This window comes from Dermacentor variabilis, chromosome 5 (genome assembly GCF_050947875.1).
Source record: "Dermacentor variabilis isolate Ectoservices chromosome 5, ASM5094787v1, whole genome shotgun sequence".
NCBI lineage: Eukaryota > Metazoa > Arthropoda > Arachnida > Ixodida > Ixodidae > Dermacentor > Dermacentor variabilis.
In genome coordinates, this window is record NC_134572.1 from 203,350,185 (window position 1) to 203,377,920 (window position 27,736).

General features: G+C 44.3%; 2 protein-coding genes across 9 annotated transcripts in view; one reads left to right on the forward strand and one right to left on the reverse strand.

Moving 5' to 3' along the window:
- The window catches only part of LOC142583453 (uncharacterized), a 154,321-nt gene extending 132,738 nt beyond the window's left edge, over positions 1-21,583 (reverse strand). Inside the window, exon 1 of one of the 4 annotated variants that reach the window (XM_075693919.1) lies at positions 20,078-21,583. In XM_075693919.1, coding sequence (XP_075550034.1) covers positions 20,078-20,796 — 719 coding nt within the window. In that variant the 5' untranslated portion in view covers positions 20,797-21,583. The remainder of the gene's footprint in view (positions 1-20,077) is intronic. The other 3 variants (XM_075693920.1, XM_075693921.1, XM_075693923.1) reach the window with 3 other exon arrangements.
- Positions 21,584-21,703: 120 nt separating this feature from the next.
- LOC142583454 (uncharacterized) overlaps positions 21,704-27,736 on the forward strand; it is a 718,432-nt gene continuing 712,399 nt past the window's right edge. For 2 of the 5 annotated variants that reach the window (XR_012828634.1, XR_012828635.1), the window contains exon 1: positions 21,715-22,439. Coding sequence is in view for 3 of the 5 variants with exons in the window: in XM_075693926.1 (XP_075550041.1) it covers positions 21,808-22,439 (632 nt within the window). In the remaining 2 variants the exon portion in view is untranslated. Of the gene's footprint in view, positions 22,440-27,736 lie in introns of all 5 variants that reach the window. The other 3 variants (XM_075693926.1, XM_075693925.1, XM_075693924.1) reach the window with 3 other exon arrangements.

The following is a 27,736-nucleotide window of genomic DNA, read 5'->3' on the forward strand; positions in this document are numbered from 1 at the left end:
CGGCCGAAAGGGAAAAGGAAAGACTGAGCACGTGTCGTCACAAAGCACCGCACGCAAAGCGTCTTCGGAAGGGCCGTGATTTCAACTACATTATCTGGGGAAAGTGTCAATCTGTCGCTGGATGTCGGAACCGGCAGGGTATAAAGGCGCTGCCTACTGGGCATCGGTTGCAGTCCGGCGGAGTACTTGCAGAGTGAAGACTGACGGCTTCTTTGCGTTATAGGAAACGCCGACGTTGAAGAAAGCAGCAACGATCGGCCAACCCAAGCTTTCCCGGCAGAAAGGGAAAATAAAAGACTGAGCACGTGTCGTCACAAGGCACCGCCGGCAAAGCGTCGTCGGAAGCAAGATATAGCCGTGATTTCAACTACATTATCTGGGGAAAGTGTCCATCTGTCGCTGGATGTCGGATGCGGCAGGGTATGAAGGCGCTGCCTGCTGGGCATCGGTTGCAGTCCGGCGGAGTACTTGCAGAGTGTAGACTGACCGCTTCTTTGCTTTATAGGAAACGCCGACGTTGAAGAAAGCAGCAACGATAGTCCAAACCAAGCTTTACCGGCCGAAAGGGAAAAGGAAAGACTGAGCACGTGTCGTCACAAAGCACCGCACGCAAAGCGTCTTCGGAAGGGCCGTGATTTCAACTACATTATCTGGGGAAAGTGTCAATCTGTCGCTGGATGTCGGAACCGGCAGGGTATAAAGGCGCTGCCTACTGGGCACCGGTTGCAGTCCGGCGGCGTACTTGCAGAGTGAAGACTGACGTCTTCTTTGCGTTATAGGAAACGCCGACGTTGAAGAAAGCAGCAACGATAGTCCAAACCAAGCTTTCCCGGCCGAAAGGGAAAAGAAAAGACTGAGCACGTGTCGTCACAAGGCACCGCAGGCAAAGCGTCTTCGGAAGCAAGATATAGCCGTGATTTGAACTACATTATCTGGGGAAAGTGTCCATCTGTCGCTGCATGTCGGAACCGGCAGGGTATAAAGGCGCTGCCTACTGGGCATCGGTTGCAGTCCGGCGGAGTATTTGCAGAGTGGAGACTGATCGGTTCTTTGCTTTATAGGAAACGCCGACGTTGAAGAAAGCAGCAACGATCGTCCAAACCAAGATTTCCCGGCCGTAAGGGAAAAGAAAAGACTGAGCACGTGTCGTCACAAGGCACCGCAGGCAAAGCGTCTTCGGAAGCAAGATATAGCCGTGATTTCAACTACATTATCTGGGGAAAGTGTACCTCTGTCCCTGGATGTCGGAACCGGAAGGGTATAAAGGCGCTGCCTACTGGGCATCGGTTGCAGTCCGGCGGAGTACTTGCAGAGTGGAGACTGACCGGTTCTTTGCTTTATAGGAAACGCCGACGTTGAAGAAAGCAGCAACGATCGTCCAAACCAAGCTTTGCCGGCCGAAAGGGAAAAGGAAAGACTGAGCACGTGTCGTCACAAAGCACCGCACACAAAGCGTCTTCGGAAGCCAGATATGGCCGTGATTTCAACTACATTATCTTGGGAACGTGTCAATCTGTCGCTGGATGTCGGAACCGGCAGGGTATAAATGCGCTGCCTACTGGGCATCGGTTGCAGTCCGGCGGAGTACTTGCAGAGTGAAGACTGACGGCTTCTTTGCGTTATAGGACACGCCGACGTTGAAGAAAGCAGCAACGATAGTCCAAACCAAGCTTTCTCGGCCGAAAGGGAAAATAAAAGACTGAGCACGTGTCGTCACAAGGCACCGCCGGCAAAGCGTCATCGGAAGCAAGATATAGCCGTGATTTCAACTACATTATCTGGGGAAAGTGTACATCTGTCCCTGGATGTCTGAACCGGCAGGGTATAAAGGCGCTGCCTACTGGGCATCGGTTGCTGTCCGGCGGAGTACTTGCAGAGTGGAGAGTGACCGGTTCTTTGCTTTATAGGAAACGCCGACGTTGAAAGCAGCAACGATCGTCCAAACCAAGCTTTCCCGACCGAAAGGGAAAAGGAAAGACTGAGCGCGTGTCGTCACAAAGCACCGCACGCAAAGCGTCTTCGGAAGCCAGATATGGCCGTGATTTCAACTACATTATGTGGGGAAAGTGTCAATCTGTCGCTGGATGTCGGAACCGGCAGGGTATAAAGGCGCTACCTACTGGGCATCGGTTGCAGTCCGGCGGATTACTTGCAGAGTGAAGACTGATCGGTTCTTTGCTTTATAGGAAACGCCGACGTTGAAGAAAGCAGCAACGATCGTCCAAACCAAGGTTTCCCGGCCGTAAGGGAAAAAAAAAGACTGAGCACGTGTCGTCACAAGGCACCGCAGGCAAAGCGTCTTCGGAAGCAAGATATAGCCGTGATTTCAACTACATTATCTGGGGAAAGTGTCCATCTGTCGCTGGATGTCGGATGCGGCAGGGTATGAAGGCGCTGCCTACTGGGCATCGGTTGCAGTCCGGCGGAGTACTTGCAGAGTGGAGACAGACCGCTTCTTTGCTTTATAGGAAACGCCGACGTTGAAGAAAGCAGCAACGATAGTCCAAAGCAAGCTTTCCCGGCCGAAAGGGAAAAGGAAAGACTGAGCACGTGTCGTCACAAAGCACCGCACGCAAAGCGTCTTCGGAAGGGCCGTGATTTCAACTACATTATCTGGGGAAAGTGTCAATCTGTCGCTGGATGTCGGAACCGGCAGGGTATAAAGGCGCTGCCTACTGGGCATCGGTTGCAGTCCGGCGGAGTACTTGCAGAGTGAAGACTGACGGCTTCTTTGCGTTATAGGAAACGCCGACGTTGAAGAAAGCAGCAACGATCGTCCAAACCAAGCTTTCCCGGCAGAAAGGGAAAATAAAAGACTGAGCACGTGTCGTCACAAGGCACCGCCGGCAAAGCGTCATCGGAAGCAAGATATAGCCATGATTTCAACTACATTATCTGGGGAAAGTGTCCATCTGTCGCTGGATGTCGGATGCGGCAGGGTATGAAGGCGCTGCCTACTGCACATCGGTTGCAGTGCGGCGGAGTACTTGCAGAGTGGAGACTGACCGCTTCTTTGCTTTATAGCAAACGCCGACGTTGAAGAAAGCAGCAGCGATCGTCCAAACCAAGGTTTCGCGGCCGTAAGGGAAAGGAAAAGACTGAGCACGTGTCGTCACAAGGCACCGCAGGCAGAGCGTCTTCGGAAGCAAGATATAGCCGTGATTTCAACTACATTATCTGGGGAAAGTGTACCTATGTCCCTGGATGTCGGAACCGGCAGGGTATAAAGGCGCTGCCTACTGGGCATCGGTTGCAGTCCGGCGGAGTACTTGCAGAGTGGAGACTGACCGGTTCTTTGCTTTATAGGAAGCGCCGACGTTGAAGAAAGCAGCAACGATCGTCCAAACCAAGCTTTCCCGGCCGAAAGGGAAAAGGAAAGACTGAGCACGTGTCGTCACAAGGCACCGCAGGAAAAGCGTCTTCGGAAGCAAGCTATGGCCGTGATTTCAACTACATTACCTGGGGAAAGTGTCCATCTGTCGCTGGATGTCGGAACCGGCAGGGAATAAAGGCGCTGCCTACTGGGCATCGGTTGCAGTCCGGCGGAGTACTTGCAGAGTGGAGACTGACCGGTTCTTTGCTTTATAGGTGAGAATGCCTAATTAGGTATTATGGCTTATTTCATTGTTGCATACTTCTCCACTAGACTGCACCAGTGTTTCCATGATGGCTGAGTTTGATTGCCTTGCATGCGTGAAATCGATTGCTGATGCTTTGAAGAGCCTCACATGTGCCGAGTGCTACAATCGGTATCATGCAGGAATGTGCTCGGGGGTTACGAAAACGAACTTCAAAAACTTTTCCACTAAGGAAAAACAACAGTGGGTGTGTCTGACTTGTGTAAATCGTGCATCGCGATTGCCAACTGGAAACGGTGACGGCGTCATTCAGAAGGATAGAGCAACAGATGTATCGGTCGAGCTGTCACTGACACATGTACTGGCCAAACTTGATGTCGTACTGAGACGACTAGATGTGTTAGAAAGGCGGCAAGAGGTGCAGTTGGCCAAGCTCGAGGCTTTCAACCAGGAAATGCTGGCGCAGAGGACGGCAATACAGGGTATTTAGATATCATTGGGATTGATTTTATCTAATTATGACACAATGCTGCAAAAGTTGGAGGAGAATAGAAAGGAACTTAAGGAAACAAACAAAAAAGTAACTGAACTGGACGCCGAGCTTTTGGCCAAATCTGACAGGCTGTCGAATATGGAGCAAGCAGTAGATGATCTTGAACGGTACTTACGAAAAAGCAATTTAGAAATCCGTGGTGTCAAAGTGAGTGATAACGAGGACCTACGAAAGGTGGTGGAATCTATTGCAACCGAACTCGAACTTCCTATGCCCAGTCACGACGACATTGAAGCCGTGCACAGAATCAAAGGCAAAGCTAACTCCGTCCCACCTATTCTGGTTCGATTTTCAAGGAGTGGAATAAAAGAGCGTTGGATTGAAAAGCGGAACAGACTGAAGGGTGAAAAGATATACTTGAATGATAATCTAACTTTCCGAATGAAGAAACTGCTATGGATGACAAAAAATCTGGCGAAAGATAAACAATATCGCTTCGTCTGGGTGCGCAATGGCAGAATACTTGTAAGAAAACGCGAAGGAACGTCAGTGTTACGCATTGACAATGAACAAGGCTTACATAAAATAATCTGAAATGATTGACCAAGTACACTCAACTGAACAATGGCTATCAATGAAAGACTAGTGGGCGTCAGATCTTTCTAGCAGCTTATTGCTTGAGCTAATCCACGTGAATGTGAGAAGCCTGCGAAAACACTGGGACATGTTAAAGATTCACCTAGCTGAAGCACTGCCATCATTACATGTTTTAATTTTAACCGAGATCAATATATCAAAAGACAAATGCGCTCATTTTGCACTGCGTGGTTTTCAGTCTCTTTTTGTGAAGGGATAGCAAAAGAGGTGGTGCCATAGAGGTCTATGTAAAAAGTGATTAGCACTGTGAACGAGTGTCCTTCGATTTTCAAGATGCTGAAGTAGTTACTGCACTAATGACTAAAACAGATCTGGAATATACAGTATGTGCTGTTTATAGGCCACCGAGCACTAACCTAAATACATTTTTAGACGATTTGGCAAGCTTCCTCAAAAAGTACGCAGACAGAAGCAGCATTATTTTGGCCAGTTATTTTAATATAGACACTTTTGCAGCAAATAAGCCTGCAACATCTGATTACTCAACACTTTTGGCAAGCTACGGACTCGAAAACAAAATTCAGAGTTATACACGACAGGAAATTCTCGGTCATCGTTTAACAACGTCGTGTATAGACCATATCAGCACAATAATGTGCAAATATAATTCATTTGGCTGTGTTATTAAGGACAAAGTAGCGGACCACTACTTTATCGCCATAGCAGTTTCAGGAGATGCTGTTGCTTTAACTGAAACAAAGACTGTAGAGAAATATGTTTTGAATTCTAATGAAGTAGATAAACGTGTCAGAACATTCAACTGGAATTCTTTAACGCGGCACAGCCACCTAAAGGCTTACGAGCTGTTTGTAGAGGCCTTTAGAGAAATTTACCTTTGCTCCGAAAAGAAAATAAAGCTTAAAAGAAGAAATAAAGATAGCCCGTGGATTGATAACGAAATAATGGAGCTTTGCAGCGTTAAAAGCAAACTCCTTAGAAAATGCCAAGATAAATTCGGGGACGCTCTTGCAAGAGAAGAATTTAGGCAGATGAGAAACAAAGTAAACGCTAAAATAAGACTAGCTAAGAAGCGCTACCACTCAGGCAAGTTTGCAGCTTGCAGTCGTAATACCGGAAAAACATGGAACTTGGTTCACACTCTAATAGGGGGACCTGCAAAAAAGAGTATTGATAATACTCTTGCGGACGCCTTTCTCGAGTCACCTGCTGTTCAGATAGCGAATGATTTTAACAAACACTTTATCGAATCAGTAAACATTACAAATGGGTGCATACCGGCAAATATCCGAAACAATGTTACGTTCTCTAACATTCATTCTGCTTTTCTGCCTACTGATGATGAAGCAGAATTGTGGGACATTATACGATCCATGAGTTTAACAAAATCTCCAGGTTTTGATAAAATTAGGATAAGAGATATAGCTGCGAATTTCGATGTGCTCAAATCAACACTACTTTACATCCTAAATGAAACATTAAAAACCGGTCAGATACATGGAAACATGAAAGTTAGCATTGTGAGCCCCCTTTATAAGAAAGGATCTCGAAAACTTTACGAGAAAAACCGACCAATTTCTATTCTTTCGTCTTTGGCAAGCATATTGGAAAATATATGGCCTCATTCTGTGAAAAGTTTAGCCTTATTAACCCAGCGCAGTTTGACTTTCGCTCGGGACAGAGTACTGTGGGTCTGTTGGAAGATTTTAATGACTATATTTGTAACGAAATCGATAAAAACAATGTTTTGACTCTTTTCGTTGATTTACAACGAGCATTTGACACATTAGATCATGAACAGTTACTATCAAAACTAAGCAGATGTGGTTTCAGAGGCCCGTATTACTCATTTTTTACAAAACTATTTAACAGGCAGAAAACAGTGTGTCCGTGTGGCGGAGTCCTATAGTTTCTTTGTTGCGTGTTAAATCACGCGTACCGCAAGGGTCCGTATTGGGACCGCTTTTGTTTAACATTTACATGAATGATCTTGCTTGCTTACCACTAAAATCAAAAATTTATTTATACGCTGATGACACGGCTTTGGTTGTATCGAACAAACTTTCGAACGAAGCCACTGGAGTGTTACAGTATGATGTCTGTAAACTACTTGATTGGTTCATTAATAACAAAATGTTCATTAATAAATCGAAGACTAATATGATATGTTTTCACAGCCCATATAAAGCAGTCGCGGATATTTCCCATTTACCTCCACACCAGTGACTGCCTTGCATGCTCTTGTCCTCCGGTAACTCTGGTAAATAGCACAAAATACCTGGGGCTACACTTCGACGACACGTTGTCATGGAATGTCCACATTGAAGAGCTCGCAAAGCGCTTACGTGCTTTGTGCGCTCATTTGTATGCCCTAAAATCTTTCTGTGATGTAAATGTTCGTAAAATGGTTTACAAGGCTCTTGGGGAATCGATCATAAAGTACGGAATAGCAATTTATGGCTTTGCTTCTTCTAGTAGACCTAAGATAATTAACCGCATCCTAAAAAAATTGCCTATAGCCTCTCGTATGGCACACTTGGTCACGGGGAAGATCTCTTGCTGAGCATGTACCAGTCAGACATGTTGTTTGTCGAGCAACAAGTTTGTTCGACGCCATGTGTAAAAGTTATTTTTCTACTAAATTCAAAAACTTTGACGTGAAATCTCGCAGCTTACATCAGACAGAAAAAAAATATGTGGTACCTCGTGTGTACAAAAACTACGGCAAGAGAACTCGTGCTTTCTACGTGCCGGTTAATTTTAATAAATTGAATGAGAATGATATCGCGGGAACATTTAAACAAATAAAATCACATTTAAGGTCATGCGTAATACGTATTGTCCATATTCTTTGAAGTTTTCTTCGGGATTTGAAGCATGCGAACCTGATTGCGAAGTCATCTCTAATGTCAATGTGTTTTTTTTCCCTGTTGACGCAATAATATCTTTTGTTCAAATAGTATATTTTGTTCACTTTTTGCAATATCATTTTTTCCTATATTTTTTATTAACTTATTTATTTGTACACATATCAGTACTACCAGCTGACTGCCCAGCCTCGCACACAAGCAATGTTGCTTATGCGGGCTGGATCTGTAACTATGACATGACTGGATGTAATAAAGATTATTATATTATTATTGAATCAGTATCTTGTTATAAATACCTCGGAGTGCACATTACAAATAATCTCTCATGAAAACTACATATCGAACACATTACATCGAAAGCTAACCGCATGCTGGGCCATATTAAACGAAATTTTTCACTCGCACCTTCTTCCCTGAAAAAACAGCTATATGTCACCTACATTCGGCCTAATCTAGAGTATGCATCCTCAATATGGGACCCTCATCAATTAAGATTAATTAACAGCTTAGAAGCTGCGCAGAATCGGTCCGTTCGTTTTATCCTTAACAATTACCAGCGCACAGCAAGCGTAACTAGCATCAGAGTTGCCCTCAACATATGTCTCCTTTCCAAACGCGGAAAAATCGCTCGCCTTTGTTCTATGAAATATACCACTTAATTCATGCACTAAGGCACGCTTTATCGAACCAGCCTTTTTTACTTCTGCACGCTTCGACCGTCGTCATAAGGTGAACATCCCATTCCACAAAACGTCTACCTATGGCAATTCATTTCTTCCAAAATCATGCCAGGAATGGAATCACCTACCGGATCCACTAGTCCATAAAACTAACACAGATGATTTCCGTAAGGCACTTACTAATACTATCTAGTATGCCTTGATGTGAATGTATAATGAAGTAATTCCGTTTTCTCCTGATCAGTATTGTTTATAAGTCTTCTTTTTTATTATCTACCTAATCTACAAACAGTGTATTTTGTATTATGCTTTATTTTCTATCATTCTGTGCTTATTGTCTCACTAACTTGTCCTATATACCATGTATTTATATTTAATCTGTATTACCCAAGTTTTCCGTTTTTCTTTGTATAAATATTTTTTTTACCGTAATATGCTTTTTTTGTGTCGCTCTAGCGTTATTTTTACAATGTACCATGCATTGTCATTTGATTAGTATTCGTGTTTTCCTTTCTCCTTTCTTGCATACTTATCTGTATTTATTATCCCCTCCCCTCTGTAATGCTTCATTGTAAGCCCTGAGGGTACTATAAATAAATAAAATAAATAAATATATATCATGCGCTTCGTTTCGTGTTCGTTAGCTATAGACTTTTCACAAGTAAGATTAGGAGCGAGATTAGTTATCAAGACGTCTATCACGGAGCTTACATGCGGGGTAACACCTGCAGGCGTGTTAATGACACTATTGAATCCACGTAAAACCAGCACTTGATGCGATAGAGATGGATTTAACATGTCAGTGTTGTAGTCTACACCAAGTAACTGTTAGATCATTATGATTTACATGTCAAAGTAAGGTATCAAATTTAGGTGAAATTATCCCCCATATCCGTCAACTGGGTTATACACTAGTGAAAAAAAAGATGGTTTTCAATCGAAACTGTAAAAGTGGTTGGACAGTGAAGCTGCAAATGAAAACGAACGATTAACCATTGGGACGTAGGTTGAAACTATTAACTTGGCGCCATTCACGCGAACTTTGCCTAGCCATTGGGCTTAAACATTTCGGCAGCCTGTGACTTGACCTGCGCCGGTACTTTGTGTACCTACAAAGCGAGGACCGGACAAGGATCTCCTAAACATGCAGCTCTTCTGGAGTCTTCACTATACGTGACCTTCCCATAGCTAAAGAATACATTGTTGCGGCAAAAAAGGAAAATAACGACTTGGGAAGAAGAGTACGAAACGACAGATTGAGCGCCGAACTTGAACTGATTTTATTCTTACAGCTGGTCATGGAGAATGAACAAATGCGCATGCGTACATCAGTGTTGCCTAGAGCAATTACAGTGACGCTTTCAACATTTGCAACTTGTCTTCAAACAGAAAAACAGACGTGTCACTAATACAACTCGTGCCTCTTTCTTTTATGCGCTATGCCTCCAAAAGTTCTCTTGCTAGCGTATCACGACTCCTACCAAGTATGTTTATCTCACGCAGTAGTGGCTGGCATGGTCCTTCCAGGCAAACCATGCAATGCGCAGGTAAATGCGCATTACCTTTGTTGATTACAGACAATTCATACTCCTGGGCTCGGTCATTAACACATATCCCCGTTTGTCCAACGTAGGATTTCCCACATTTTATCGCTATTTCGTATATAACGCCCGTCACACATTTCACGTACTGTCTAGTGTGCTTTTTCTGGCATCCTCACTTTTTTTTCAACGCGGCTTATGCGCGGACACAGTCCAGCCAACTTGCGTGGTCTCGAGAAAACAACTGGCACACCAAACCTAGTAGCGACTTTCTTCAAGTTGTGGGAAAGCTTGTGGACGTATGGCACAACTGCGGGTTTGCCTCGTTTTTGGTCGGGCCTAGGCGTATGCCTTTTCCCCTTTCCCTTCACCTTCTGGAGGAATGTTCACCTTCTGGAGCAATTTCTTTTAACAACGAACGGCAAGGGATATATGCATTGGGTCCTGCGTCGCTCCTGTGCTGTATGACATTTTCTTGGCTTCAATAGACCGCGACTTGCACACTTCCCTAGACGGTAGGTTCTACCTTAAGGCTTTTAGATATGTCGATTATTTTTTAATTCTTTTAATATGTAACCATGATTTTACCGTTGACCAGTGCATTAGCCAGGTCTTAGATGTTTTTAGACTACATGGGAAGGGCATGCTATTTACACATGAAGTCCTTCCCCATGGCACTCTTCAGTTTTTAGATCTGTCTTTAGTTTTTGACAAAGACCACGTATGTTGCCAGTATAGCCCACGTGCCCATAAGGAATTGCTACCGCATGATTCGGCACACTCAAAGGTAGTTAAAAGAGGAATAGCCACTCTTTGCCTTGAATCTGCTCTCATGAAGTCGTGCCCCACGCGATGCAGACTAGCTTTGATAAGCAATTGGCGAGGCTACAAACAGCCGGCTACCCGAGCTCGATCGTTGGGGCGGTGTCTAAAACATTGCTCCAGAAGGTGAAGGGAAAAAGGCATACGCCTAGGCCCGACCAAAAACGAGGCAAACCCGCAGGGGTGCCATACGCCCACAAGCTTTCCACACAACTTGAAGAAAGTCGCTACTAGGTTTGGTGTGCCAGTTGTTTTTTCGGCACCACGCAAGTTGGCTGGACTGTGTCCACGCATAAGCCGTATTGACAAAAAGTCAGGATGCCAGAAAAAGCACACTATACAGTACGTGATACGTGTGACGGGCGTTATATACGAAATACCGCTAAAATGTGGGAAATCATATGTTGGACAAACGGGGAGATGTGTTAATGACCGGGCCCGGGAGCATGAATTGTCTGTAATCAACAAAGGTAATGCGCATTTACCAGTGCATCGCACGGTTTGCCTAGAAGGAACATGCCAGCCACTACTGCGTGAGATAAAGATACTTGGCACGAGTGGTGATACGTTAGCAAGAGAACTTTTGGAGGCATATCACATAAAAGAAAGATGCACGAGTTGTATTAGTGACACGTCTGTTTTTCTGTTTGAAAACGAGTTGCAAATGCTAAAAACGTCACTGTAATCACTCTAGGCAACACTGATGTACGCATGCGCATTTGTTCATTCTCCCTGCCCTGCTGTAAGAATAAAATCAGTTGAAGTTCGACACTCAATCTGTCGATTCGTACTCTTCCTTACCAAGTCTTTATTTTCCTTTTTTGGCACAACAATGTATTCATTAGATCCCAACCAACTCGCCCAGCAACAAGTTCTACTTTTCCCGTAGCTCTGTCACAACACAAATCAATCGGTAGATGGGTTTCACTTTTACGTGCAAAAGTGTAATTAGGTCACTCTCTGCTTGGCATGCTAGTCGAGCTGCCGTCACCGCGGGAGCTTAAGCAACGGAAATCTTTACAGGGGCAAATTAACAGTCATTTTTGCCTTACAGGAATACGAGCCATTGAATTTGGAGATATGAGCCATTGATGATGATAGTTTTTGTCGACGTTACACCACGAAGAATTCCCGGGATCCTAGCCATAGACAGCTTCGCTATAAAACATGTTTTTATATTTGTTTACAAAACTTTCAACATCAGATGACACAAATCAGAACTGATCATTGATGTCACATTGAATACCTTCTTTAAATGCATGAATAATCCACCGCCCTGTCACCTAGATAAGTTTAGAAATAATGTTGAATAGTTTGAGACCTTTACAACTTCATTTTGAGATGTGAACTAGGTGTCCGTAAGCAATATTACATCAAAATTTAACAGAAGTCTTCCGGAATCTATAACTGGTCCAATTAGTTTAGCGCGGATTGCATGTTTACATGGAAACATTTTTGTCCTCTTATTCTCTCAGATGCGCAAATGCGATTTACCTGATCGTAGTCTAACGCCACGATGCAATGTAATGCCCTTAAAGCACCTGAAATCAAGGGATCACGTAACCTCCTGAAGGTAGCGATGGTTGCGCCCATAAATTACACCTGCTGTTCAATCCGCGCTGGTATCTTGCCATCTTTAGTCCACAGAAATGTCTATTTCGAACTATGTTTCTTCTCGATTGTCATCCCTAGAAAACCATAGTAGGGCAAAAATGCTCGTTCACAAATATTTGGGCGCTTGAGGAGCAACTTATCTCGGATGTCGATTACCGAGTATTTTTAGCCTTTAATAAGAGTGCGTCGCATTTTCTTCGGTTCCTAAATTGAACCAGAATATTTGGACAGGCCTGATCATGTCATTCTTTTACTCTCTGCACGATTTAAATCTCATCTGGTCTTAGAGATTCATTCACGCATGCTCCTGTTTGCCGAAGAGTTTCTTTCAGATCATTTTTTCTTATGCTATGTTCAGACTACGTTCGTAAGGCGCCGATTTTTCGTAACATGCGTAAGCGGAAGCGCAACAAGCGTATGCGTCTAGTTCAGACTGTGAACGTAAAGGTACCAACGTGCGCGATTCACGCAAAAATCGTGGGTGGGAGTGTTAAAGGGTCGGCAACATTTACGACTGTGATATTACGACCGTTGCGACACAGCCAATGACCGATAAGCTTTCAGTTTTCAACAACCGGTGACGACACCTCCGTCTGCAGACAGCTCCGGGCGCGGGTAGTGCCATTCCGTGCGCACGATTAGGTTGGCTATGTTCGTGAAAATTTGTGCAGTGCGCCTTGCGAGTCTGTTTTCAGTTCATCTGGTTTATACGCCGAGGAAAGCGATGTCCGCAGATGCGTGCCCCGAACTTCGATGGGTGGTCTCACTAGGTTTTCAAGGAAGCGGAACTGCTGGGGCGACATGCGCATGAAGTTATGAAACATCACAGCGTCACCAACTCGGAGCTTGGCGAAAAGGTTGCGAAAATCGCCGTCCACGGCCCTGTCGAGAAATACTTGCCGCTTCCAAACCCTTCTGCGTCGCCTTCGTCGTCTTTGTGCGATTGAATACATGACTATAAGATTGTTTTGAGCGTGAATTTCTTCGATCTTGGCGAGCGCTCGCCTGTTGACAGGAACCATATTGGACCGCTGGTGACGTCGATTCTGCAGCTCCAAATTTGATTGGCCTGTTGTAAAAGCCGTAATTTACGCAGCAGTAAATGTGAACAAAGGTGCCGGCTTAACTGCCGTAACTTTTTTTTACAGCCGTTGCGTTCGATACGCCGAAAGATCTGTTACGCGCTTTACGACCGTAGTGTGAACATAGCTTTACACGCTATGACATGCATGACATTTCATGCGTGACATGAAGACGTGACATGTATTACATGCAAGCACAACATGACATACATAACATCGGTGGCAGATATGGCACGCCATTCATGTCACGACATCAATTACATCTCGTTCAATTCATGCGTGACATAAATTACATCAATATCATGGCATGACAAGAATGAGGTGCGTGCATAACATGACTGGTGACATGTCTTGGCAACATGCAATGCAGAAATGGCATGCACGAATAACATTACACGTACGGCATGAATACTGAGGCATTTCAAATGATGAATAACGTAATGACGTGCACCACCACGAGCATATACCTAGTGACCCAACCTAGGAAGGCACAATGATATCAATGACTTGATAAAAATAATGTAAAAATGCATTTCCTGTCATTAAAGTCGTTGTTTATGCAAATGATGTCATTAAATGTGTCATAATATACATGTTATGCCTTTTCGATACTTCTTAGGTTGTTATGTCATAGTACGTGTGTTGTGTCATGCGTGTGCGTCATAGCATGCCATGGGTCACAAATGCAGGTCATTCTTATCATGTCACGTTATGCATACCATGTCACTAAGGTTGTGCATGCAATGTCATAAATATTATGCATGCAAGACAGATGTGATATGACAGAGTTAGAGTGATTAGAGCAGGTAAAAATAGAGCTGGGCATGCCATTTATTCTCCAGGGTAGATAACTGGTGGACCATTATAGTTACATAAATGGTGCCAAGGGAAGAAAAGCGCCGTCGAGTACAGCAGAAAATTCCGTGGGCTAATGAAATTAGGTAAGTTGCAGGTGCAAGTTGAAATGAGCTAGAGCAAGATAGGCGTAATTGGAGATTGCTGGGAGAGCCCTTCGTCTTGCAGTGGACATGAAAATGGGATGATTATGTTGATGATACGGTTAAACAAATTACCACGATGACATCACAATGGTTAAGAGATATATCACTATATGCGTGTCATCGACGTCATAAATATAATTTCATACTTTCAATTAGTTTCCATGTCTCAACTAACAATGTCTCCTCCCGGTTTCCATCAAATTCTTGATTTCATCACGTCATATATACCATGCAGTCAAGTACACAATGATTAGGTCCAGTTAAAGGTGATTTAGTTAGACCATTGTGACATCACAGCGGCACTATGACGGCCTAACAGGATTGATGGATGGACCGACATATAGAGTCAACGTGCCGCAAAAAATGCTTCGCTTTCATATTGCGTGGCGCCAGAGGCTGTTACTAGTTCGCCTCCCACGTGCCCTATGAGTGTCTCTACTGCATAGCGGTCGAAAGAAATCATGGATGTACTTGCAACTGTTCTCTCTTTAGGAGCATACCATCAACATCATCATCACCAGCCTATTTTTATGTCCACTGCGCGACGAACGCCTCTGCCAGTGATCTCCAAGTACTCCGTTCTTGTGCTAGCTGATTCTAACTTGCGCCTGCCGATTTCCTAGTTTGATCACCCTACCTAATTTTCTAGCGTCCTCGACTACGCTTCCCTTAACATGGCAGTCATTATGTAACTCTACTGGTCAACCGGTTATCGGCCCTACGCATGACTTGAACAGCGCCGCTCTATTATTTCTCTTGATGTAAAGTAGAATATCGCCGTCTTTCGTGTACTCTCTGAACCACTCCGCTCTCGTCCTGTCTCTTAACACTGCGCCCTGCTATTTGCTCCATCGCTCCTTGCGCGTCCTTAACTTGTTTTCGAGCTTCTTTGTCAACCTCCAAGTGTCTGCTCCATCTATTAGCGCCGGCAGAATGCAATGATTCTACACTTCTATTATCATGTTCAGTACCAAGCTTTCAGTCAGGATTCGGTCATGTTTGCCGTGTGCAATCGACCCATTTCTCTTCTTTTGCAAATTTGCTTCGCATGATCAGTGTTCACTGTGTGTAATCTACCTAGATGAGCGTACTCCTGCACAGACAATAGCGGCTCACTGGCGATCATGAATTTTTGTTTCCTTGCTAGCCTTTGCGTAGCATTGCCTTTGACTTCTGCACAATAATCTTCAGCCTTCCCCTTACACTTTCTCGCTGAAAATCCGCACTCATTTGTTGAAATACATCCCCAGTATTGCTGAACAGGACGATGCCATCTACATCTCTGAAATCTCTGAAAGCTATATGAGAACTTCATTGTGGCAGCCAGATTTCTCAATTGATTGATCACATGAATGTGACCCATTGTAGAAAATCCCTTCCCAGAGCCAGCCTGTTCTCTTAGCTGATTGAAGTCGAGTGTTACCCTGATTTTATTTAAAATTATCTTGTCGAATATTTTATACAGTAGTGAAAGCAAACTAGTGGACCTATTATTCTTCAATTCTTTTCAATTCAAGTGTTCCTTCTTAGTTATTAGTATAACGTTGGCATTCCTAGACCTGTCTTGTATGCGTGATGTCATTGCTTATAAAGTGCCGCAAGCATTTCAAGCATATCTCGTCCTACTTTGAATAACTCGACTTTGAGAAAAGATATACAGCATGAAATATTTGCAATAGGCTCAGATATGCGTCTAGTGCCTAAAAAATGCGTAGACGACTCAGCGCATTGTATTGAAATGAAAGTTAAAAAATTCAGGGATTTTTAGCGCCAGAGGACTATCAGGCACGCCATTGTGAAGTAGTCTAGAATAATTCTGAACGGCTGGGGTTTTCTGCAGTGCACACAATGCATGACACACTATCGTTTCTTGCGTTTAGCACCCATCGAAATGCGGCCGCCGCAGTCACAATATGATCTCGCGGCCTCAGGTTCGGAAGCACCACATGACAAAATATTCACGCAGCAGTGTGCTCAAAGGGGCTGCGTGGTTCATCTTCAGAATAAAAGCAGGAACAGCACAACACAGGACGAGTGAGTAAAGAGCAACCAGATATTTTATATGCAGAATGAGCGTATAAAAACATAATTGAATGTGACATAAAGAACAGAAAAAGAGGGATAAGAAACGATGAGCGTCAGTGAGGGACGCAGAACTGACGAGAGGGTCAGTTCTGCGTCCCTCACGCTCTCAACAAAAGAACTGGATTATCTCCGTGGCTGACGCTCATCCTTATTATCCCTCTTTTTCTGTTCTTTATGTCACCTTCAATGATGTGTTTATATGCTGCTTCTGCAAATAAAACATTTGGTTGCTAGTCAGCGCTTTGTCCGGCGCTCTTTACGTGCTCGTCCTGTGTTGCGCTGTTCCAGTTTTTGTTCACCCAGCCATAACCGTAGCGAACGTCCACCTTTCAATTTTGTTGTAGCGCAGACAGAAGCACAGCCACAGGAATGCACATTGCATAACAAATTTGTTTTTCTTTGTGTCCGTCCTTTTGCACTACGTAACGAGCCCGTACAGCAACCCTCATAGAAGCCATGTTTCAAAGAGCTCGAATTCAAAGAAAATAAAAGCAATAACTGGTGAGCATCTCAGATCGGCAAAGCGCATCATCATCATTATCGTCATCATCATCATCATTTATTTTTCCTTAAGGACCCCTGTCGGGGTATTACATAAGGGAGGGTTACAGAAGATAAGGGTAGAAACAAAGATATGGTTACAATTTCTTACAAAACTCAGTCTGTAGATTCGTATTAGAACAAAAACAAAAGCTAAGAGGCACACTGAATAGAATGGAAAAGCAAATCAGCCGAACAGTCACAATGTGAGACGGCAATCGCAAAAGATTGAAGGCAAAGTACGGTCATTATAAGGTTAGGGTTTAAGGTGATCAGTAAGCAGCTGCTTGAAGATAATGGGGTTGCGCTCATTGACAACTCTACCCGGCAAATTGTTCCACTCTGTAATGGTGTTAGGAAAAAACGATTGATTAAAGGAAAATGTTGAACCATGCAAGCGCTGGATGCTGCAAGAGTTAAAAAGGCGACGAGATCTACGGGTTGATGGGATTAGAAGCCTTCCATGCAGCTCGGGGAAGTTATAATAAGGTCGCTGGAAAAGGCACAGTTTTGAAATTTTCCAATGCAACACCAATGGTTCGAATCGTAGAGATGATTTAATCGCACTGACACTTTCTTCACGCCTGTACCTGGAAGTGATGAATCTAGCGGCACGATTTTGTATTGATTCTAATATATTAAGTAAGCTTGGTGGTGGCTCCAAATAGCTGAAGCGTATTCAAGTTTACTTCGAATAAAAGTTTCATAAGCTAGTTTTATTGTGGATGAGGGGCACAGCGCAAGGAAACGTCTGACGTAATCAAGTGATGTATTGGTGTCGGTAGCCAATTTTGCTATATGGTAGGGCCAGGTCAACATGCTATTAATAGTGATACCGAGATAACGATACGGTTCAACGGTGGATAGGGCTGTCGAGTTCAAGAAGTATGGGGGATCCTTGTTAGAGTGCTTACGGGATACCTGCATAACTTTACATTTGGAGATGTTAAGTTTCATTAAAGAGTTGGAACACCAGGTTTCTAATGAATGTAAGTCTTTCTGGAGCATTGCATGGTCGGTTGGGTCTGTAATGCGACGATAGATTACGCAGTCATCTGCAAAAAGTCTGATATTGGATGATATGCCGTTGGGAAGGTCGTTTATGAAGATGAGAAAGAGAAGGGGACCAAGGATGGACCCCTGTGGTACTCCGGAGATGACGCTAGTAGTGCTTGAGCAAAGATTTCCGATAGCTATGTACTGGAATCGATTAGTAAGAAAGCAACGGATCCATGACAGTGCGAGAGGGTCGAGACCGAGGCATGAAAGTTTGGCTAGAGTATTGCTTAAAAAATTTACGAAATGAAAGGGTGCAAAATTTACCTACCTGTAATTGTCAGAATATGTGATCACATGCTTATAAGTTATAGGGGTATATACTAAAGCGAAACCTTGTTTGCAAGCCATCCCGCCTTTTCTTGACCTTCGCTGGGTGCTGCTGTCTTGACGAATAGCTCAACTGTGAAATAAAAATTGAATTACTGGCCCGATGGTGGGATTGAACCTCGATCTCAGAGCAAACCAGCTCGATGCTCTCTTATTAGGCCAAAACCGCACGCATATTTGCATTGCTCCTACGCAATATTTTAGGTGGTTACCGTGTGCGTCACATTGCGTACCGCGAGAGCACACGCATGCATGCTCATTTTTTTTTCACGCGAGAGGCACAGGAATGAACTAGCGAATTTATAGCATTTGATTACGCGCTTTACAAAAGCCTAGGTTCACACAGATTCCAAGATGAACATTCGATCTGGATAATTTTTATAACGGTACGATTATATCAGATCCAACCCATATGTTGCATTCTATGCCAAACGATTTCTTTCTTGATGTGGTTGTTTATTTGCTATAAAACTGTTACTCTTTGCACAACATTTTTCTCCATGTCAATTTCTGAGCCGAGCAAATCACGACAGTGGTTTGCTTAATTTCTTTCAGAATGTAAAGAACGCACTATCTCCAGGGTCAGACAACTTCTTCTGACGCGCTGTAAGCGTCTTGACAGCTGCGCGTGCGCGCATGACGGGCACACACTCATTTATCAAAGTTTATCACGTTCCTCATATGTCCTACAAAATTTCAGTTTCGCGCACATGGCCATGTGCTCGCGTATGCTAGACAAACCTCAAGTTTTCTGCGATATCCTTCTCAGCCGGGTTAAGTCATCCTATCATGCCATAAAGAAATGCGTGACGGATGGTAAGATCCAACTTATGTCCTGCAGCACAGCCGCCCAACGCTCTAACCATATTAACATTAGGTAATGATAGCATGCATGCTTCCCTCGTGCCGCGTCTCTCTTTGATATGATCTGCGCATTCGTCATGTGTCAGTTTCTTGAATTCTTCCCTAGTGTCAGGTAGCGCTTTGAAACGCAGAGTTAGACTGCACCGGTTTCAGCATCGGCCCCTAGATTCGTCACACGTATACCTAAAGAAAGTGGATGAGGTCCGCCTGTGAAGTTATCAAATAAAAGCGAAAGGATGGGGCTGGGATTGTCACAGGAAGCGCTATGAGATCAGCAGACGGGGAAAGTGCTAAATTAAGACGACCCGCCGTAGTTGCTTAGTAGCTATGGTGTTGGGCTGGTAAGCACGAGGTTGCGGGATTGAATCGCGGCCATAGCCACCACATTTCAATGGTGGCGAAATGCGAGAACACCCGCCTACTTAGATTTAGGTGCACGGTAGAGAACCTCAGGTGGTCCAAATTCCCAGAGTCCCCCACTACGGCGTTCCTCATAATCAGATCGTGGTTTTGGAATGTAAAACCCCACACACAAAAAGATGGAGTAGCACATAAGTAGCATAAAAAGGCTAGGGGATTATTTGACGCCGTCCGTATTGAAGGTAGATGACATTCAAAACTATTATAACCATAGAGTCCACTTTAGACTGTCAAGAAGCAACAAAGTAGGGGAGCCTAGATAGGTTTCTTAGAGGCTCCCCCCAGCTCTGTCTCTTTCTGAGAAACCATCCGTCTAACTTTTTGCTGCTTTTCAGGTGGATGGTAATATTTATCTTTTAGATAATGCAATATATCTGCTGAAACTGCCAAATTTTTTGCTTGTCCTAGCAGGAGAAAGTTTGAGTTACCAAAGAACGTTTAATGGATAGGTGATGGTGGCCCAACTCACTAGCCTTGTACACGTACTCAAGATCCAGTTCCTTGAGCAACGGCGCCGGTCGAGGCAGCATGGACCGGACGAACTGGTTCAGATTTGTGTCGCGTATGATGACCACTCTGAGAGCATTCAGCTGGGAGAGCCATCGAGGGTGCACGTAGCCGATGCTGGAGTTGTATATGTATACTTTCTCCACACTCGCTGGCAGCAGGTTGAAGTCGCTGGTTAGCTCTAGATGCGCCATGTCCCGGAATTCAACCTTGGTCAACTTGACAAGCCTGCTAAAGAGTGCCCAGCTGCCCGGCAGGCTACTGTCCTCACGAAATACAACAGTTTTCACAGTGTGCTCGGCGCCAAGGAACGGGTTCGGTCCCGTGTCAAACTGCGTGAAGCTGTTCACCCGGGCGTTTCGGAACTCAATTACGGTTAAGTTGCCATCGGTAAACGATCCCGCCGGGTAGTAGTCCAAATGACTGTCTTTGAGGACGAGCCAAAGATTCGGGTAGTGCAGTGCCTGCTGAACATAGTGATAATAATCGCTCACCCTGTGAACGTTGCTGCACACAAAGAACTTGTAGCTGCCGCAGTTGGAAGTGCATGCCCCTAGGTAGTCCGTATCCTGGCAAGAAGCCGCCGACGCGTGTCCCAGACAAAGCAGAAGCAAGGCCACTCGCACAGGCACCATCACACGTTGCGAACCGGTCCCGGCGAAGGACACGACTGACTCGCCGTAGGCGGAGCAGCACATTTTTTTTCCGGCGGCGAAGCACAGCTTTCATTACCACCTCGCAAATATAAACCTTCCTGTAAACACGCATTCACCAGGCGGCACTTCTTATTTTCAAAGGAATGGAATCACCATAGTGACAAGCAATATTTCTTGCGAATCAAAGGTCGTGCACTTAAAAAAAAACATAGGATAAGAAAGCTTGGCAGGAACCGGAAAGAAATGTTCCCGCACGCTCAGTCATCGCCATCAAGGGTGTGCCTATCTACGAAGCTTGTATCTGAGAAACCTGATCACATGGTTTTCCTCCTTCTCGTGCTTTCCGCTGGGCTCCTGCCGTGCGCGGTGCGTCACGGGCTGTCACGTGGCGCCGATCGGAGGCAGGGCCGCCCACACAGAGCGAGCGGTCGACATTGCCTTGCGCGAGGCAACTTTCCTCAGAAAATGTGGTAGAATCGGCACTGGGTTTCAAAATGACGTCATGGCGGAAGCAACATCAAAGCTGGTCGGACGATCTTAATTTCCATGAAAGGCTCATAAATGTTCCAATTCACGTGGATAAATAAATATTTTGGATAGGTATGCACGCGCAGAATGCAGCAAAACACAGGCAAGGCTTATGTCCTAAACAACACAAGACAAACTGCGTTTGCCATATACATCATAACTTTTCATTTCGGCCATTATGTAGGCACAGTCTTAAAGAAATTCGGGAGACTGCGTTTAAGGAGAACCGCGCCATTATAGACTCACATGGCTGTGCCCCTGGGCTCACGTCTGCACGTGAAGAGTGCAGCGCGGAAAAATACCATAGCGGGTTGGTGTTCTGTGCTTACGCTTGCAACGTTGCACCTGCGTTGCCGTGACGCCCACCAACGCAGCAGCAGTAGGAGCCCGCGGGTGTCCCGTGTCGGCAACCGGAGACTGTGCACGAATTTCGCGGCCAGCCAAGGGAGATAGAGAGAGAGAAGACATCCTTATCTGGTCGCGCGCGTTCCCCCGAGCGGCTGCCTCAGACAGTCTGGCACCAGCATGTCACACGGAGCTCTCGCTTGGCTTTTTCTCGTGGGCGCGGCACTGGGCTCGCCATCCTGCCATATATCGAGTCGTAACACGACTGCTTCGGTGACTTGCGCTGAGTTTGGCAGTGCCGTGGACTTTGAGCATTTCATCCAACGACCCTTGTCACGGCCCACACTCTCGTTCGTGCTGCGGGACAGCCGCCTAGAGCGCTTGCCCGCGGGAGCATTTACCGATGTAAGCGCCACTTCGCTGGAGCTCAACAATGTCACCGTGGAGACGTTCGAGTTTGCCGAGGAGGACAATCCGTTCGCCGGCCTCCGTTGCTCCGTGGAGAACGTCACGTTCAGTGGTCACAGCAGCTTGCCTCCGTCATGGGCCATTCTGGCCGACATGCAGAGTCTTCGTGCCTTGGCCGTTGTCGATGCGGCCGGACCACTCAACCTGACACGTGACTTCGGCCTGCTGCCCAGTGGAATGCGCCACGTGACCATCGACTCTGCACAGGTGGGATACCTGGATGACTTGTGGGTGGCGGCTCTCACCAACCTGGAGAGCTTGGCGCTACGCAACACAGATGTGTCCGAGCTCAAGCGCTCCATTATGGCCCGGCCCGCGGCGATGCTTCGGAACCTTGACCTGTCGTAAGTGGCTCCAGCGCAATCGGTCGCCGACGATAAGGGTGCACTATCGGTGCCGCTCGAGTGCCCGCGTTGCTCGAGTAAACTCGCGACAAGATATTATTATGTGCATTCTAGCGAAAGCCTTCTCACAAAAAAGTGCGTCTAGCACTTTGCTTACTATCTGTCCTTTCCATGCCAGGCTTCAGACGTGCTTCCTGCAAATGAATGTTCCGGAAATGATGATGGGGCACAGTTTGCTATTTGCTTTTGTTTAGCGACACCGGGCTCTCAAATGCCCAATTTATAACTGTCTAAATATCACCATCAGAACTTGGACACATTCTGCACATTCACGGTTACGAAACCATACACCATCATCAGATTATCATTTATTACTCTTAAGGGAGCCTAGCAGGGTACTAAATAATGGCGGGTGGGCGATCATCAGTAATAAGGAAGGTCATTGATATAGTAAAAAAATATATCGTCAGGGCAAAAACAAATAACATGAACATAAGAACAGAAACAGTACCATATGTTACTCAGACAACGCCATTCGTGCCATTACACAACAGTATGGCGCCACAGAAATAGGATGAGTAAAACGACCATCAACACATAGCGTGTGGTCCACTGCATAGATGTTTAGACAACGCTTCGCGTAAACGAAAGGGTTACGTTGTTCGTGCGCACAATTCAACGGGGCGATTTTATTCCGCTCGTCACCGGAAGGAACGACCGGCTGAAAGCGTTGGTCGAATCGTGCAGTTATTCAAATTCAAATTCAAATTCAAATTCAAATTCAAATTTTATTTTGCCACCATGGTACAGATGATGGCGGGGACCCGTAGTAAAAGCTGCCGTTGGACAGCTTGACAAGGCCACGGGCCCCCACTTTGACAGCAATACAGTGGTTGTTTTTCTTTCCCTTTTTTTTCCTCTTCTTTTCCTTTTTTTCACACACACGAAAAAGAAAAGAAAATACAGGAAATACAGATAACAAAGGAAAAAAAAAAAAAAAAAAAAATACATATAGCAGAGTTGTTATCCGGTTACAGTAGTCAGCATAAAATCAACAGCATTGTCCTGGCTGGAAAGAAAACTTACAATGATGGTGAAAGAAAGAAGAATTGGGTAGACAAATCACAGAAAAAAAAAAAAAAAAAAAAAAAAAAAGGTTAGGTGTAGTGTAAAAAATACTCGAACAGTTTGTGGCGTGTTGTGTTTTGGAGATCAATATCGTTTTGTGCGAGTTTGTTAAGAAGTCGTGGTAGTTTATTTTCTAATGTTTGATTACCATAGAAAGTTCTGTATGTTTTTACGTTCCATTGTGCTATGTTTCTTGTGCTGTACATTGCATCTCGTTTTTCTAAACCAGCTAATTTTGATAGAAAAGATATGTTCTTCAACACCTCGTTTTTCACACACTTGCTCAGACGATAGTCATAAAGTTTAGTAATTGGTAGTAAGTTATACTTTAAGAAAAGTGCGGCCGTATGGTAGGTATGCGGAACATTTTCAACAATTCTTAGAAATTTTTTCTGTAACAAGTGTAGTTTCTGAAGATTGCCTGCTGTTGTTGCACCCCAGGTTAAATGGCAATAGCTGAAATGCGATTGTATCAATGAATTATATAGCATTAGCATTACATTTCGCGGTAGTATCTCACGGTTCTTGTAAAGAAGACCAATAATACGTGAACATTTATTTGTTACAAAGCTAACATGATCATCCCATGACATTCTTTCATTAAATAATATACCTAATGTTTTAAATGAAGGCACAACTTCTAAGGGTACGGACTGAAGGAATATATTCTTAGTGAGACGGACCTTCTTGTTTCTACCTCTGAAAACAACGACTTTAGTCTTTGCTGTGTTAATTCGCAACGCATTTCTGCTACTCCAGTTTTCTATTTGCCTCAGTGCATTGTTTGCAGTATCTGTGAGTTCGGCTGCATTATCTCCGGCAAGAAAAATACTGGTGTCGTCAGCATAGATGATAAATTTAACGAATGGAGTTGCATGTACAATGTCATTGATGTAAAGATTAAACAGAAATGGACCCAAAATGCTACCTTGTGGAACGCCACAGCCTACAGATTGCATATCTGAGAGGAGACCATTTATTGCTACTGCCTGTTTGCGATCCATGAGGTATGACTGCACAAGCGATAGTGCATGGCCGCGGAAGCCACAACGCTCAAGTTTACGAAGAAGTATTGTATGGTTTAATAAGTCGAATGCCTTCGAAAAATCAAGAAAAATACCAATGACTATCCTATTATGTTCGAGTTCGTTCAATATATATTCTCGTTGATCTAATAGTGCAAGTTCAGTAGAGCGGTGCTTACGGAAGCCATACTGAGCTGCTGTTATAATTTTGTGTTTTTCTTCAAACTGCAAAAAGTTTCTAAGTATTACTTTTTCTAGTAGCTTAGAAAACACGGGTAAGATAGATATTGGCCTGTAATTCCCGAGCTGGTTTTTATCACCCTTTTTAAAGATAACTGTTACACGTGCAATCTGCATTTTACGAGGAAATACAGCGGTACTGACACAAAGGTTTAAGATATGCGTGATGTATGGTAAAATAAGGTCAAAAATATACCGTATAGGCTTTATCTGGAGGCCATCAATATCAATGGATGTGCTATTGTTTAGTTCGTGGAAGGCTGTCATTACATCTGCTTCTTCAACCGGTTTGAGAAATATAGTGTCGCTTATATGAACGACATCACTGAGATTGTTATGTGGGACTTGATTTCTAGAAGCGCAAATAAAGTGCGTATTAAACGTATCTGCTAATTCTTTTCCAGTTATACTTACACCATCGATATTTAGCATATTTAATTCACCTGATTTGCTGTTTCTCCCCAAAATTGCGTTTAGCCGCTTCCACATAATGTCGACACGACCACAAGTTGACGTGAATTGATTTGTGTAATAGGCGTTTCTGGCTTTCTTGAGCTCAGTATTCAAGCGGTTTCGATATTTTTTAAACGCTGTCAGATCACATTCAGCTCTCGATTTAATAAACTTATGATATAGGATGTTCTTTGTGTTTATCTTTGCCACCAACTCCGGTGTGACCCATGGTTTGCGACTGTGACGCCTTTGTTTTTTTGTTAATATTGGGAAACAGGCCTCGTAAATCGGCTTCAGAATACCTAAGAATGCCTCGTAAGCATTATTGGCGTCATTTTCTAAAAGGACAGGCCTCCAGTTGTTCTTTTCTACCGAGTTTCTAAATGTCGACAGTGTTTTTTCAGATATAAGTTGGAAAGAATATGTTGAACTACGTTTCTTTTTAGACATGTTTTTAACACACATAAATATTGGCAAGTGATCGCTGATGTCAGAAATTATTACTCCAGATGTGATCATACTAGGGTCATGGTTAGTGATAAACAAATCGATCAGCGATGAAGACGTGATCGTAACACGCGTTGGCATTTTGATTGCATTCAGAAGTCCATGTGTTCTAAGCAATAAATCTAAACTCATTTGGGATGCATCAACCGATAACATATTAATGTTTAGGTCACCACCAAGGACAATGTTTAAATGCTGACTGGTTGCAAATGAAATCAGGCTTTCAAGAAAATTCAAGAATATGGCTACGCAACCCTTTGGTGGACGATAGCACACTACAAAAATAGTGTTGTTCAAACACATTGTTAAGATTTCATATTCTTTTACAGAAACTGTGAATCGCTCTAATATTTCAGGCCGCCACTTCTTCTTAAATGATATGGATACGCCACCACCAATACCAGCGTAACGATTCAGAAAAAATGTCTCATAACCAGGAATTCGAAAGACATCATAATCACTTGTAGACCAAGTTTCGCTGATCATGATAGCGTCAATGGGAACATTTAGTTGTTGAAAGAAAGTGTCGAAATATGCTTCTTTACGTCTGACAGATCGAGCATTGATATGAAGACATTTGAATGACGTCTGGAAAACCGGGCCAAGGTAATCTTTGAAGTTCTCTGGGAGTAGATAATTCTTTTCTGTTACAGTCTGCATTTTTGGCAGGAAACAAAAATAAAAAATCAATTCTCCCTTCTTATTGCAGCTTGCCAAGGTCGCAAGAGTGCTGCACTAGCATTGCTGACGCGCCATCAGTCTTTCTTATCAGAATCTTGCCGTTGCTGTGCCAGACATACTTGTACTGATTTGTTTTTGCCCATTCTTTCACTTCCCTCAGCAGTTCTCGATTTCGCCTGGTCAGGTTTTCCAACATGTGAACATTGGCATCCGCAGTGGTCAACTCCCGCCTGCTAGCCCACCATTTGTCCCTCATGCTCTGTCTCGCGAAACGGCAGATGATGCCAGGCATTTTGTCACGCTTTGCCGGCAATCGATGAATTGCCGTGATGTCGTGTTCTGATAGCTGGGGCAATCCACTTTCACCGGCCAAAGCATTAAGTTTGGACAAAAGATTTTCGCCTTCCGTTTGTGGTACACCATGAATTTCTAAGTTCAGTTTCCGGTTGCGCCATTCGAGGTCATCGAGTTGGACACTGAGCGATTCAAGCTGCTCTTTGTTCATTTCTGTTTTTGCGAGCCTAGTCTGGATTGCTTTAATATCTCGCTCATTTTGTTCTGTGCGCGTCAACAGGTCTGTCATCTGTTCGGACATAAACTGCACCGATTGCTCAATTCCATCGACAGTTTCTTTCAGTGGCAACAAAACATCAAGTTTTCGGTTAATCTCCTGAAGTACGACCAACATATCTTCTACGGTCAACGGTGCTTTTTCTTTCTCATCCTGGTTAACATGTGAGGTTGGTAGCCTACATTTCGGGCATTTCCATTTCTGGTAGGTTGATTTCTTAGATTTTATTGTTGCCTCCGACACTCCTGCGCAGCTTCCTACATGGTACGAAAGCTTACAAGTCATGCAAGATATACTCTCTTTGGGATCCAAGATTTCTTGTTCACACTCAACACACTCCATACTGACATAAACAAGGTTCGCTCCTTTGGCAGCAGCAGTGGCAGCAACACAATAACACCCCCCTTAAAAAAGCCACTAACCTGTAACAGTATGCAGGAGCATTTAGGCAAACGCTCTTCCGAACACTGCTGCTGCCAAAGTGCCGTCTTGGATGCGATGCCGTAGCTTTATAGCAGATGCGTCGATGCAAGCGCCACGCCAGGTGATGCCAGCCGGTGACGTCCGTCCTTGATAACTCTTAGTTGATAACCGGAGTCGAAATGCAGCCTCAGAAAAACGTGCGCTTCTCGGCTTATAGTGGTGTCGTCCTAGGATCCAGGGTTATCTGTAACAGTATGCAGGAGCATTTA